This window comes from Melanerpes formicivorus, unplaced genomic scaffold (genome assembly GCF_026170545.1).
Source record: "Melanerpes formicivorus ecotype bairdi unplaced genomic scaffold, bMelFor1.0.p_v2 SCAF_14, whole genome shotgun sequence".
Classification (NCBI taxonomy): Eukaryota; Metazoa; Chordata; class Aves; order Piciformes; family Picidae; genus Melanerpes; species Melanerpes formicivorus.
This window is the reverse complement of record NW_027142366.1, coordinates 1,039,903-1,055,198: the sequence shown is the minus strand read 5'-3', so window position 1 is coordinate 1,055,198 and position 15,296 is coordinate 1,039,903. Positions and strand designations below refer to the sequence as shown.

The following is a 15,296-nucleotide window of genomic DNA, read 5'->3' as shown; positions in this document are numbered from 1 at the left end:
TTGGTTGATAGGTTGGACACAATGATCTTGAAGGTCTCTTCCAACCTGTTCTGTTCTATTCCATTCTAATGTGGTCTCCCCTCAGCCATCTTTTCTCCAGACTAAACCCCCCCCCCAGCCCCCTCAGCCACTCCTCACAAGACCTCTTCTCCAGAATTAGAAGAAAATGAATAATCTCAGAAGGCAACAACGAAGTACAGGGAAAGGGAGCAAGGTAAGACAAAAAACAACCAAACACAAAACCAACCCAAACCAGCCCCAAAATCCAGAGGGCTACCAGGAAAAACAGCTAAGCTCGGTCAAAAGCTTTTATTCCAAGTCACACAGAGGATGTTAGGGTTGGAAGGGACCTCTGGAGATCATGGAGCCCAACCCCTCCCTGCCAGAGCAGGGCCGGAGAACGCGGTGCCGGTCGCAGAGGAACCGCCTGCTCCCCAGCTTTTCTTCTCGGCTCGGGAGGGAGGCTCGGGCGGGATGCAAAGGAACAACCCAGAGGACGTGGCTGATAAAAAGCAATTTTTCTTTTTAATCTTATCAAATGGATCTGTACAAAAGTTAGCATTGCTTAGTCAGAAGCGAGTGAAGAGAACAGATCAGTAACAGCCGGGAACGAACGAAGGAACGAACGAAGGAACGAACGCAAAGAGGCTCTCAACCTTTACACAGAAAAATAGATTGCATAAAACCAGCTTCCTCTCACCAGGTCTGTTTGCTTGCTCCCCCCACGCCCCACGGCAGCCCTCCCACCCCCAAACGAGGAAAAGAACAACGAACAAACAAACAACAAACAGCCCAACCAAAACAACAACCAAAACAAAAGAGAGAGAGAGAGCAGGAAAGGTAGAAAAAGGTAAAAAGGTGAAAAAAAAAACCAAACCACACCTCTGAAATGTAGCTTTAGATTTACAAAGTTTCTTTAAAGGCACAAGTTACCATAAAATAGGTGGTTATTATATGCTCAGCATACAATGGAAGAAGTAGAAATATACCAACAAAATATTAGTCTAAAACTAAGTACCTAAACTTCTTTGTGTTTTTTTTCCTTCTTTTTTTTGTTGTTTTTTTTGTTTTACTCTTTTTTTTTTTCCTCTTTTTTTTAAATTTTAAGCTTAGTGGAGAAGATTTTGTTAATTCTTTATGTTTTAGTTTCACAGCTTGAGGGATGAGATCTGGTCCCTAGAGAAGCCAAAACACACACAAGGAAAAAAAAAAGTCTCCCATCTCTAGAGCGGTTTTCCCCCCCCCCGGCTGAGCTCCGCCGCCCCGCGAGGCAGCGCCGGTGCCGGAGGTGGGCAAAGGCTCCGCGACGCCTCCCGTCCAGGCCGGGCAGCCAGGGGACGTGAAGCAGCCACAGGCAAACTCCTGCTCCTCCCTGCAGCCAGTTTTTAGCCTCCTCACTTAAGCAGCAACTTTTCCAACACCCCCCCCACACCCACACCCCACCTCCTTCTTTTCCACCTCCCCATCTCCTCCTTCCCCATCCCCCGGCGGCGACCAGGTCCGTGATGGGCGATGGGATTCTCTCCGTCCCACTCCCAAGCAGCTGCTGCAGAGGTTCCAAATGAAAAACCAAACCAAACCAAACCAAAAAGAGGCTAAATAATAAAAGGCCCCAAAAACCCAACCACCAAAAAAAAAATAAGGTGATAATTAATCTATCAGCTCGTGACACCTTTTTATTGTATCAGCTCCACTATGGTTTTCTTTTAGGCTCTCTCCTGAACCCTTCCCTCCCCACCCCACCCCCCAAAAAAAAAACCCACCACCCCAAAAACCCTCTTTAAAAATAATGGTTTTTAAACTTCTACCTTTTTGTGGGTTTGTTTTTGTTGGTTTTTTTTTTTGTTGCACAGGATTGCTTCATTAATTAAAAGGCCAAGAAAAAAAACAACAACAACAAACCCCAAAAGAAATAATAATACAGAACATAAATATTATAAACAGATTAAAAAGAAGAAACGAAAAAACCAACAACCAACCAACCAACCAAAGACAATGGAAGCTTTCTCCTCCCCCCCCCCAAAGAAAAAAAAAACCCAAATAAAAAAGGAAGAAAATGTGAATTACAGCTAAAAGCTTGCTCAGGAGAGCTCCTGACTGAAACAAAACCAAAACAAAAAGGAGGGAAAAAAAAGGGGGGGGATAAAAAAAAAGAAAAGAAAACCACAACAGAACAACAAACACTTCAGACACCGACTCGGTTGGTCCCACCAGGCTCGGTTTGCTCCCACAAGGTCATCGCACACGGAGTCAGAGGAAGGGGTTGGGTTTTGGGGGGGGGGGGAGGGGGTTCCTCCGTGTTGGTCCCAGTGAGTTCTTTGCCCTCAAGGTTGGTCCAGTTCCTCACATTGCAGTAGACCCTGCACAGTCTCCAAACAGCTCTTTTCTGGTTGTCGTTTCTTGCTTTCTTCCTTTCTTCCCCCCACCCTCCCCCTTCCCCATCCTTCCCTGCTCCGCTTTTGCACTTGTCAGCTTCCACGAGGAGTTCAGTTCAGTCCTCACAGAGGAGTCGAATAGTTTCTGTCCTTCATTTATTCGGAAGGAATTGCTTTTCCTTGACCTCATTCTCCTGTTTTTTATTTCCCTTTCCTTAATTACCTTTTGATATCAATTTTCTCTTGTCTCTCGTGTTTTGTCTTTATTTCTCTTTTTTAAACTGTACTCGTTAAAGAAGAATAAAAAATAGAGCTCTGTCCTGTCGGAGAGTTCGAAGCAAAGGGGACACGTCCAGCCGCAGCGAGCAGAGTTCCCAGTGGCTCAGGAGGCACTTTGGAAACTATCAGGGCACTCCACGCTCTTCCTCTTCCATTCCTTCATTAGTGCATATGTCGGGGAAGCCCTCGGGGGAGCTCCACACGTCCTTTAAGGCCTCGTCAGGGTCGTATAGACCGGCTGGTCCCAGTTAGCGGTGGGGCTGTGAGCCGGCGGGATGGACAAGCCGTTGAGGATGGGCGTCGCGTAGGGCCGGCGGGAGGAGTGGAAATAGGGATACTGGTAAATGCTGGAGGGGTAGCCGGGGTAGGGGTTGTAGTAGTTGGAGCTCTGCAGGTCCGTGTAGTCGCACTGGGAGCTGGAGAAGGAGGCGGCGGCCGTGGCGGTGGAGGCGGTGGTGGCGCAGGCCTGGGCGCTGTAGGAGCCGTAGTCGGAGTGCGGGGGCGAGCCGTGGGACTGGTCGCTGTAGTGGCTGGGGCTCAGCTGCTCCGTTTTGATGTGTGGCCTTTGCTGGGCAGAGTCGGCCGACGACGGCGAGGCAGAGGCAGGGCTCTTGTGAGTCCAGACCTGGTTGGTGCCGGCGCTGCCGGCGGCGGAGTGGGAGTAGGAGGTGCCGTAGGAGCCGGCGGCGGCGCCGGGGCCGTGCTCGGCCGGCATGGCGGCGTGGCCGTTGAGCGGCAGGTACTGGTCGAACTCGTGCACGTCGAAGGTCTCCATGTTGTTGATGACCTCGCTGCTCAGCTCCGAGATGTCCACGTTGCTGAAGTCGATGTTCTGGCGACCGCTTTCCACGAGGCGGCGGCCCTCGTGCTTCAGCTCCTGCTTGCTGCCGTGGTGGAGGTCGGTTTTGGGGGTGGTGGGGGGGGGTGGGTGGCCCATGGGTCTGGCCTGGGGAGGAGAACAGAGCAAGACTTTAACAAGTGCCCAGGAAACACCCAACTCCATCAAGGACAACTGAAGAAAACCACCAACACACGCACCTTTCACTCCCTTCTAATTGCTACAGAGGGATTTCAATCTCCTGCCCCACGGCAGGAGCTGACTGGTGTCCCCCTGAAACCACACCAGGGACCACATCCTCAGCTGGAGCAGACCACCTGCATGGGTGATGCTTCACAATGAGGATCCTGCTGATCCATCAGGACCACTCTGGGACACCCTTCGCAGCACAAACTCTCCCTCTCCTGGAAAGCATAACCGGGGGGTGATTTGGAGAGACCCTCTCAGCCTCTCCCCGCAGGCAGGCTGAAGCCATCGCTGCTCTCCCGGAGGCAGTGAGGCCGTGCCGGCAGCAGGGGCCGGGGCCGGGATCCCCAGCCAGGCTGGGGGAGAGAGCGCAGACACGTCTGAGGCTGCAGGACGTTCGCAATCCTCCTGGAATCTGTCAACACAAGCCCCGTGCCAACTCGCAGCGTCGCCCAGGAGTGGGGAGCTTCACGGGGAAGCTGCATCTCCAGGACCTGCTCCCCCAGGACAGGGCCGAGGGACTATTAACCCTGATTAGCTGGCAATTAATTCTCCCTGCTCCTGAGGCAGCCGGGAAAGAGAGATCCCAGCACTTGGGGACTTTCCCATCACACAGCTTGCTCTATAAACATTTAGTAAAGAAAGTTGTGGCCACGTTCACAACCTAGTGGCAAAACCACAGCTCTTGGGGCAACAACTCCTGCTTTTGGGTGGCCTCAATCCCACCGATGTCCCATCTAGAGGGGCAGATGAACCCATGCCCACCAGCGGGCTCACCTCCCGGAGGAGCACACGAGGAACTGGCAGGGCGGTTTGGGGTGGTTTTTTTTTGCCCGTGGTGGTGCTTTACCTGTGTGATCTCCGTGGTGGTGGGAATCAGCCATGGCCCCCAGCCCGCTGTCTGCCTTGTAGATCTGGGTGCCGGCGTGGTGGCTGAGCTCAGCCCCCGAGTCGGAGTCGCTCTGCCCGGCTTTCACGCTCTTCCTCCTCCGGGGCTGGTATTTATAATCCGGGTGATCCTTTTTGTGCTGGACCCTGAGCCTCTCGGCTTCTTCCACGAAGGGACGTTTCTCGTTTTCACTTAGCAAGCTGGAGTTTGTTAATTTAAAAAGAAGGAAGAGGGGAGGGGGGGGGGGGGGGATAAAAACAAATCCCAAATTAACATCTTTTCCTTGAAAGTTCTCAGCTCACTTTCAGACTCAGTTCCCCACACACTGATTTGAGCAGCCAGCAAGGTAATTAGGGGTCTTTTCCAACCAAAACAATTCTGTGAAAACGAATTGGGGGAAAAAAAGAAAAAAGCTGAACTGGACTGCAAAAACGTAGTAAAAAAAATCATTGATAGAGATGCAGAAGACACTGAGCACCACGGGCAATGGGAGCCAGGCAAAACAACATTCTCCTGCCCCATTTCAGATGCCTCTGCCACATATTGTTCTGATGTTTGTCCTACAAATGCCATCCCCTTACCAGGACAAGCACCGCTGACCGTTCCCAGCTTCGCCCAGTGCTTACAGGGATGGCAGCACTGATGGGATTATTCCCTTCAGAACTCTCCCCTGTCCTAGATCTCTCCTTGGAAAGTCTTGGAGAGTCTCAAAACAGCCGCAGGAGCACAACTGGCCCGAAGAGGCAGGAGAAGACACGAGTTTGGTGGAGCCAGACACGACTGAATGTACCACGCGGTAAAACATGGCTTGTGGCACAGCCTCGGAGAGCTGAGAGCACTCAGAGGCCACCCAGCAAAAGAACGTGGTTCGCATCAGTGGGCAGCTCTGAGCCCACAGATAAGAAGGGAAAGCAGAAAGTTGATGAAGATAGCTGCTAAAAGTCATCGTCTTTGGGTTTAGGGCTCGTTAAGCAACAAGCAAGGCAGCAGAGGGAGAAAAAGTTGGGGAAAGCCTTCGTAAAAGAAGCAATTAAAGAAAAATCTCAGCCTCCTGGGGATGGGGATGTGGGAAATGAAGAGAGGGAAGAGCCCAGGCTGCACAGCTCGGTGATGGAGCAGGGAAAACCCACGAGTGGGGAAGGACCCTGCACACAGGGAGTTTCTCAGGGCAGGGACCAGTGTGTCCTCCGCAGCCTGCAAAAGCCCGGGGTGGGTATTTCTGCACGTCAGCTCCAAAGGCTGCGAGCTTCCCCCGCGGCCAAAGAAATAAATCAGGATTAACCAAATGAAAACTAAGCGGTAGGAGGCAGAATCCAGCCGCGCACCCAGGGGTAAAGCCCCCCCGGCCGCCCTGGGCAGCCCGCGGGCGTCCCGCCGGTCCAGTCCCGCTAAAAGAGGGGTGGGGTGGGGGGATGTCTGTGTGCAGCTCAGCCCGGCGCGGAGACCCGCGGGGGGATGCGCGGAGCGGTGCCCCGCAGAAGGGGAGATGCGCTGAGCCGTATCCCGCGGAGGGGGAGAGGTGAGGGGCTGTGCCGTTCAAGGGGGTGACGCGCGGCCGAGAGCGGTGCCCCGCGGAGCCGTGGCCGCGGAGGACGATGCGCTGCCGGCGGCCGTGCGCTACTCCGCAGAAAGGGAGGTGCGCGGCCGCGGGAGCGGTAACCCCGCAGAACAGGAGATGCGCGGATGCGCAGCAGAGGACTCACCGCCAGAGCTTGCCCAGGGTCTTGCTGAGCTCGGCGTTGTGCAGATGCGGATACTGGTCGGCCAGCTTCCTGCGGGCGGCCTGCGCCCAGACCATGAAGGCGTTCATGGGCCGCTTGACGTGCGGCTTGGCCTTGAGCGATCCGTTGCCTCGGACGGGCATAGGCACCAGGCTCCAGTCGTAGCCCTTCAGCACCTGCGAGACGGCGTCGCGGATGCAGGCGGGAAAGCGCTCATCAACCTCGGCCGCGTCCACCTTAGAGCCCAACGGAGCGGCCCCGGGAGGACGCGGAGCGGCTGCGGGGGCGCAGCCCAGACCCTCGGAACCGGCGGGGGAGAGCGGCGAGTCGGAATCCGAGTCCACGTGGGACATGGAACTGGTGGTGCCGGTGGGGCTGCACGGAGCCTCCAGCGCTTTGTCGTGCTCCTCGGTCATGTTGAGCATTGGAGTGGCCGTAGAGGGGTGGGGGGATAAAAAAAAACGAGGCGAAGGGGCTAAGCCGCCCCAAAAGGGGCGAAGATGTGCCCGGAGTGAAGTGGCGGGGGGCTGCGCACCCCTCCGCGGGTGCTCGAAATGCAAGAAAGAAAGAAAAAAAAGATTGAAAAAGAATAATAAAACTTTAGAAAAATGAAAATTAAAAGGCACAAAGGCGCGGGGGGTGGGGAGAAGGAAAATAACTTTAAAAATCAGCCGAAAAGTAGAAAACACCCAGAACCAGGCGCAGTCCTGCCGCCGTCCCGCTCCGCGCCCGCGCTGCAGGTCCGGTGCGAAACGCGGACCCTGGCAACAAGTGACTTTAATGGGGGAGCAGGAGGCCCCGCCTCCCAGCTTTCTATTGGTGGGAATGGATATCTTATTTGCATGGTGGGCGGGGAATCGTCCTCCACCCGCCCACCGCGCTCCCGCCGCTCTGCCGGCTGGAGCCGCCGCTGCTGCCGCTGAGGGGTCCCGCTGCCCCGGGCCCTCTTTTGGGGTGTGTGGAGTTTCCTCCTCCCTACTGCAGATTGTCCGGAAGACCTCCCTCCCACCAGCGGTGTTTTATAGCCCCGGTGTGTTTTATATTCCCGGTGCGCGGAGGGTCCCTTCCCTGGCTTGGCCGGTGGTACCGGAGAACGGGCACAGGGCGCTTGCCAGGCTAGGCGGCGGGATGCTGAGCCCCTTCCCTAGCCCTATTCCAAGCCTTGTGGGATGAGGCAGGAGCGGTGAAGAGTTGCGGGGTGCCAGCGGGATGAGGCGGCAGCAGCCGTCACCTCTCCGGGGCTCCGGGGCGGCGGGAGCGGTTCGTGCCTTGGGTACGGCCGGTCAGTTTTTAGCTCCTTTTCCGAGCGGGTTTTTAGGCAGAAGCACCGGTGCGCCCCGGTTGTAGGAGAAGTTGGAGTTGGCCGTGTAACCCCTTCAGCCCTCCGATTGCCGAGCCCCGATGTTCCCGGTGCCGCCGTGCGCTCCCCGCTCTCTCCGACGGCTAAAGAACGGAGGAAAAGCAGCGGATTGATGGGAAGAACCAAAACGATCCTCTCCAGCCCCTTAGACCAGTCTCTCCCCGCTTCTCCCCGCAGCTTTCCCGTCTCTGAGCTCAGTCCCGGACACTCGGGAAGGCAGAGCCGGGGCTGCCCCGGCCGAGTCCTGCCCGGTGCCGGCGGCTTTGCAGCGTCCGGAGGAGTATGCGGCACCTCGGGGTGAGCTTTCGGGTTTGGGCTTGGGGCGGGGGGTACCCGCAAAATCTCGGCCCCTTCAGCAAACACCTACTGTTTAAAAGCTCTGCCTGCTTGCTGCCCCGCTCCAAACTTTCCCTGGCTTCGCAGCGTCTCTTTGGAGCATTTGATTTTAATTACCGGCGGAATCCAGCCTTCTAATTGCGACTGGAAAGAAAAAAGCAACTCCCCAAATTCCAGTTTTAGCCGCTGCTTCCCCCCAACTCACAAAAAAAAAAAAAAAAAAAAAAGGAAAAAAAAAGAAAAAGAAAGAAAAAAGAGAGAGTGAAGTACAAGATTTCCAAGGAAAAAAAATGAATCAGTTAGAAATTGTGGGAGTGCTTCAAGTATTGCAGCACTGAAAAAGCAGCAGGAATGGAAGGAGGGTGGGTGGGGATGAGAGCAGTTTGTTTAATTACTGCGATGAATAATCACCTTGGAATAAAGTGTTTGCTTTGAATTTAAATTGAATTCGAATTCGAGCACTCTTTAAGTGTGCCTGGACCTCCCAACACCTCCGAAGTGCGAATGAAGATAGTCCATTGAAGCGCCAAGCGGGATCGGGTTGGAGTTTAAAATTCTCTCCTTTCCTTGTTAGTAGCTCCTCAAGATTTCGGCTGGCAGTTTGCAGAGCCACAGAGTGTGCTGCCTTTGGACAAAATGCCTGGAAATAAGATTTTAGAAAGCGTCTGTTTAAAAGAAAAGTGTCTCGAAGGCTCGCGGTGTGTTTTAGCTGCTGCTCTGGTAAAGAAGAGCTGAATTTTTCTTCCAGGGCCCGATCCAAAGCTTAAAGGAGCTGTGGAAGAGTTTCTGTTGCCCTGCTGGCTTGGCAGTGCTGTGGCCACTTGGCAAAATGTTGTTTTGTTCTGTTTTGGTTTTTTCCTCGCGTGAGGAAAATATAATAAACACCATATAATAAACATAGATTTCTGCCTTTGTGTCCTCTCAGATCTTTAAGTTACTCGCTGGAGTTCTGTGAGTAAGGAAAATCGTGATGCGTTTGGGTTAGAGGTGGCAATAATCGCTGTTTTCAGTTCCTCTTTTCAAAGCCTCCCTCATGCCGAGCAGCTTCTCGGAGCCTCGCTGCGTGGCCGAGGCTGGGGAGGGATCTGTGGGGTACTCAGAGCTTTGGGGTGAGCCCATGAAGGTAGGAAGCCCGAATTTCCTGATCCCTGCCTACAACTAAGCGGAAAAACCCTGCCCGAGGAGCCCCGCAGGACAGAAGGATTTGCAGACATTAGGTTTCTTCCCCCCTGCAGACGGCTGCCCGGCTCTGCCTCAGGCAGCAAACTGCATTTGCCAGCTCACTGCTTCAATTCCTCTTTGTCCAATGCAGGTAAAAGGAGGACAACTTTCAGACTACTTCCTCTTACCCCAGGGGGCACAGGGAAGAGGTAGTGCTGGAAGGTAGTGTAGGGCTTAATGTTTGGGTTTGTGATGTCTCCGAGTGTCAGTTCTCAGCCGAGCTGGGGAGCAGCGTTGCCTCACAAACCCACCTGAGCTGGGCAAGGCTGCAAGAAGCTGAGATGACAATGGGAGGAGGGAGGGAGCTGGAGCACCTGGGAAGCTTCAACAGCTCCCATTTCCTGAGAAGTTCACTCATCCATGGCATGGAAAGAGAGATTATGCTGAGACAAGTGGGTTCAAGTGGTGATGTTTGTTTTATGTGGTTTCATGTTCAAATGTTGTATGACAAAGTACCAGTGATGTTTGCACAGGGATGGGCAAGTGATGGAGCTGCAGGGCAGGTATTGCAGTGATCTCACAGGGTCCATCATCTAGACCTGGCCTAACACTTCTCTGTCCTGACCCAGCCTGCTGACATCAGAATTTCCAAGAAAAGAGTGCAGATCTGAGAGGGAAGAACCAAGGTTCCCATTGCCCAGTGGAGCTTCGAAGGCTGCACCAAGTGGGAGTCTGCAGAGAGAATTTGGTGGAAGAGAGCTGGCTGTTCCTGATTGAGTGGGCAGAGCAGAGGTTCTCCAGCTGCCTGACAGCAGCAGCAATGTTGCTTCATTATTGTTAAAGTCTGAGACAGAACTCCAGTTCCTGGCCAGTCCACACCAGCGTTGTCAGGAGGTTGTAGCAAGGTGGGCATTGGTCTCTTCTCCCTAGTAATGAGTGATAAGGACGAGAGGAAATGCTTTCAAGATGCACCAGGGGAAGTTTAGGTTGGACATTAGAAGAAATTTCTTCACTGACAGGGTTTTCAACCACTGCCACAGACTGCCCAGGGAGGTGGCTGAATCTCCATCCCTGGAGGCGTTTAGAAGATGCAGAGTTGTGGTGCTAAGGGACATGGTTTAGCACCAGCCCTGGCAGAGTTAGGTAATGGTTAGGCTCAATGATCCTAAGATCCTTTTCATCCAGGCACTGCTATGATTCTATGATGATCTTCAAGGTCTTTTCCAACCAAAACAGCTCTATGATTCTATCAGGCACTAAATCAAAGGTCTATGTGCCTGGCTCCATCACCTTGTCATTTGTCACCCTCAGAATCCCCATGGGACGAGGTGGCTTCACCTCCCTTCTTGCCTCCTCTCTGCCATCCCTGTTGGTTGTGCAGGAATGTGTGTGCGTGTGCATTGGCTCCAGAGCAGTCAGAGCCCCACAAATAGCAGGGAGGAGAAATTTCATCTTCAGCAGAAGGCAGGGAAGGAGTTTTGCAAGCAGGCAGGGATGACTGCCCACGATGGGACACGCTGCAGCCCTTGCCTGGCTGGGTGAAGGCCCTGCCCGAAGGTGGCCTCTATCATTTCCTCCGATCAAGTGGTAAAAGTTATCACTCTTCAAAACCTGGCTACCTTTGAACTGTGAGCAATTTTTACATGGGAATTTCAAAGAGCAAACAGAAAGTGGCTTACAGGAGAGGAAAGAGAAAACAAGCCCTGATCAGATAAAGGCAAACCTATGCACCACGTTAAACTAAGCCTCTGACATCTGCAGGATTAATGCTCTGCCCAGAGGATACGGCAGCTGAGGGGTGGCTGTGAAACAGGGCCCAGTCCTTTTCAGGAAAAGCTGAGAAAAAAAACCCCAATTAATAAAATCTGTGGTAACTTTCAACCAATTCCAAGCAGCAGAAGAGCTGAAAAGCTTTGCTCCTACGATGAACTGTAGGGATGGGCCCAAGCCTACGCTGAGGGCTTGCGAAGGCTCCGGCACGCAGCTGCTGGCTGCTCGTGCAACTCTAAGACTGAATTTCCATGGCTGTGCAGACTGGTTCAGGTCCAGAACTTCTCTCTTCACATGCAACAACTCTTGATGCTCTGAACCATTCAGGAGTGAAAAAGGAGAGAAGCTTTTTGCAAGTTTTCATTATCGCTTGGGGTGTTTAGTCCTCAGCATTTCCACAGCTCCTGCAGCTGTGCTGAGCTGTGCCCTGGGTAGCTCTGCACAGGAGAGGGAAAGGTTACTGGGTGCTGTCATTACAGCCTCTGTGTGCTCCCACCCAAGCAAGGACAAGTTTTCACTGCACAGCCTCATCCAAAGGCTGCCATTAGAGGTGTTTCCATGGATTGGGAGACTCAAAGCTCCCACTGCTGTGAGGGGATGCAGACTGGCACCCCTTGCACAGCTGCTGCAATCTGCTGAGAACCGGGGGGAAATGAGAGGCTAAATATGACTTTAATATTAGGTTTTTTTACTGTGCTAATGGGGTGCTCCTCCTTTATTCTGGGCAGGACTTGTTTGGCAGCTGCAGGGTGAAAAATGGAGGAACCTGTCCCCAAGCAGCTCTTTTCCAAGCCACGATCATTTACCTGGCAGTGATACAAGAAACTCTGCACACCTGCACCGAGCAGGACTCCACTGACCTCTCCTGCTTGAAATGCAAGTGGGGAGGAGTGTGTAGATTTCTTTGCCCTTTTCTAGGCTTCCTCATGGCAGTAGGGAGCAGAGAGTGAAAAAAAATAAAGGACATTTAATTTTAGGAAGCTTTGACTTCAGAGTGAGTCAGAGGCAAAAGGGCTTCATGAAAATCTTGGTAGACTGGGCTGGCTGTGGAATTTCTGCTAAACAGAATAGACCTCCTGCTTCTGTGATTATTAGCTCTTGAGTAGCTCAGTTTGAGGTCCCTTCCAATGTGCAGTAGCAGCCAGCTTGTGCTGTGTTGTTCTCTTGCATCTTTCCCAGCCTGATGCTGCCCACCAAGGCAGCCAAGGAGGTGAAAGCAATTACAAACCCGACAGAGATGACCTTCCCTTTTGGTCTCAGAATACTCAGATATGGATAAAACCCAAAACCAGTGGTGAGGAAAAGATGCAGCAAGGAGTTGCTTCTGTTCAAATACTCAAAGATACCAGCAACAAACCCAAACCTGCTTCTGCAGGATCGGCGACACAGGCATGGTAGTGCTGGGCTGAGGGTTGGACTCGGTGATCTTGGAGGTCTTTTCCAACCTTCATGATTGTGTATGTACAAGTTCCAGGTTAAAGGCCAGCTGAGACACTGGCAGATCTCTTCTTCCCTCCTGCACAGCACAGGCTGGGTGGCATCGTCTCAAAACAACAGAGAAGCACAGAGCTATTAATTACAATTCCTGTGATCACTGATCTCTTTGTCCTACACAATCATAGAACAGTTTGGGTTGGTAAAAACCTCTAAGATCATCCAGTCCAACCATCAACCCAACACCATCATGGCCATTAAGCCACGTCCCCAAGTGCCATGGCCACACATTCCTTGAACACCTCCAGAGACTCCACCACCTCCCTGTGCCAATCCCTGACCACTCTTGAAGGAAAGGAATTTTCCTGGTATCCAACCTAACCCTCCCCTGGCACAGTTTCAAGCTATTTCCACCTGATAGTAGGTGACCAAGCAGCTGAAGGCCAATGTCCTCCCTTGCCTGGGGTTCCCCAAGAGCTCACTCTGTGCAGATGGCAATGCCATAGCTTCACATCTTGTGCTCTGCCTTAACTTTTCCTGGGTAGCAGTCTACAACTCCCACCCCTCACACTGCTTAGGGATCCCTGGTCAAGAGTCAGCAGCCCCTCGTTACAGATGCTGTCCAAATACAGGAGGGAAAGAAAAACCAAGGTAATTCTTCCTCTGAAAATCCTTCTCAGCCTTAATCCTGCAAGCCCTGGAGCTAAAGATCAGATTTCCACGGGGAAGAATCCAGGATTTTAATGGCAAGGGAAAAAAACCCATATCACTGCTGGAAAAATCTTCAGTGTGTAGAAGGAAGCTCCCAAATCCTTTGCAAGATCCTTGTCTCTCATTGAGTGAGCGCAGCTGAGGGCTCAGCAGGATGGTGTGTAGCTGCTTTATACATAACTGAATGTATGTTTTCTTTAGAGCAGCCCCCAAATGTTAATGCCTTCACAAAATAGCCACCTCGGCCTGCATTCACTCGCCCTGCTTTCTTTAAACCCAATTCCTGGCAGCCAAGAGGCACCAAAGGCTAGACCTGAATGAACACAAGAGTAGTTTAGGGTGCCAGGGACAGCAGGGTTGAGGTGCTGGTGGGGACAGCTGCTGGGTGCTGTGACAGTAAATGCTTGTTTCTCTGTCACTTTTGCAGCTGTTTGGAACACAGCAAAATAGGGTCGGGCGGGGGGGGATGCGGCGGGGAGGGGTTTGTTGAATGAAGATCAGCATCAATGATGCCTCAGCGCCTGCCTGCCCCCCTGACATTTATGAATTGCTTTCCCTTGGAGGCTTTCAGGCTCAGAGCCTCGCTCTTCAGTATCTCAGTTGCCTTACTTGCTGGGTTTGGACATTGTTTTCTTTCTTCTGTGAGAAGAGGGAAAGCGAGGGGAAAATCGCTGCGGGAGGATAAGAGCTGAGGGGAAGGAGAGGAGTGAGCAGAAAAGCTGCCCCAGGTGATGGTCCACACCAAGTTCTGTACCAGCAGGAGCTAAGGGCAGAGAGGAGGTCATCTCATGGTCTAATCTTCCTTTTTCTCACATGTTTTCCTGTAGAGCTTGACTCATCTTCCAGTACAGCTAAAGAATCACAGAATGGTTTGGATTGGAAGGGACCTTAAAGGTCATCCAGTTCCAACCTCCCTGCCCCGGGCAGGGACACCTCCCACCAGAACAAATTGCTCAAGGCCTCATCCAACCTGGCCTTGAACACTTCCCAGGGAGGGGGGCATCCATGACCTTGCTGGGCACCCTGTTTCAGTGTTTCACCACCATCACTGTGAAGAATTTTGCCCTAAAATCCAGACTAAATCTCCCCTCTTCCAGCTCAAAGCCACTGCCTCTCCTCCTAGCACTACCAGCCCTTATAAAAACTTCTTCTCCATCAATTCTGCAGTCCTTCTAGGTACTGGGAAGCTGATCTAATGTCTCCCCAGAGCCTTCTCTTCTCCAGCATGAAGAGACACAACTCTCAGCCTGCCCCCATAGGTGAGGTGTTCCAGCTCTCTGATCATCGTTGCGGTCCTGCTCCAACAGTTCGATGTCCTCCTTGTGCTGGGGGCAAGGGATTCCACTTCCCGTTATGAGAGCTTTAGAGCAACAACATTTTCCTGCCTTTTAATAGACTTAAAACTTTGCAGCTTAGCTTGTGGGGAGGTGATGCTGCCACAGGGTGTCCCCTGAGCTTGGGTCAGCTGAGTTGGGTGTTTGTCCCTGCTGCTGTCCCAACCCGTGCATCCGGCAGGTCTCAAAGCGATCCTCGGCAATGAACACCAACACACTTCAGGCTTGGCTTCTTAGTTCCAATGATTCCATTCCCCCCTCCTCCCCCTCCCCAAAATCTTAGGCTAAACCCTCTGCTTTCCCTCAGCTTGTTTCACAGACATTTCCATTTCATGTGGGACTTGCTGGAGACGTTTCATAAAGACCCCAGGAAGGAAACCCCTTAGCTTCCCTCTACTGGAATTTATCTAGCCAAGCCTCGTGGCTAATCCAAAGGGAGAGCAAAACTGAAGTATTTTAGGGCCCTTTAACACATAGCTTATTTTTCTTTCCCTATACAATGCACCATTATGTAGGGTTGGTTGGTGGTTGTGTTGTTTGGGTTTTTTTTCCCCCTGAGGAGAACAATGCAGGCAGCAGTGATGGGAAACTGGAAAAACAAAAGAGGCATTTAGCAGGGAGCAGTTTGCAGCCTGAAAAGCATTGAATAATATTACACCTGATAACAGATACTTTCTCAGAGCCCGTGGAAGGGTTTGCAGGGTGGTGTTTACTTCAGTGGGATCCATGATGCATGTCTGAACTCCTCAGGGGCTGCTGAGGCTGCTTTGTGGAAGTGGTTTTGCTAGAAATCAGTATTTGGAATCGCAGAGTCATAGAACTGTTTTGGTTGGGAAAGACCTCTAAGCTCACCCCGTCCAACCATCAACCCAGCACCACCATGGCCTTTAAACCATGGCCCC

General features: G+C 52.3%; 1 protein-coding gene across 1 annotated transcript; it reads right to left on the bottom strand.

Moving 5' to 3' along the window:
* Positions 1-1,472: 1,472 nt before the first annotated feature.
* SOX8 (SRY-box transcription factor 8) lies at positions 1,473-7,020 on the bottom strand. The gene is given in 4 exon segments (XM_068146518.1): positions 1,473-3,576; positions 3,578-3,600; positions 4,529-4,767; positions 6,271-7,020. Coding segments are annotated over 4 exon segments (1,419 nt in total). The 5' UTR covers positions 6,714-7,020; the 3' UTR covers positions 1,473-2,862.
* Positions 7,021-15,296: the final 8,276 nt, after the last annotated feature.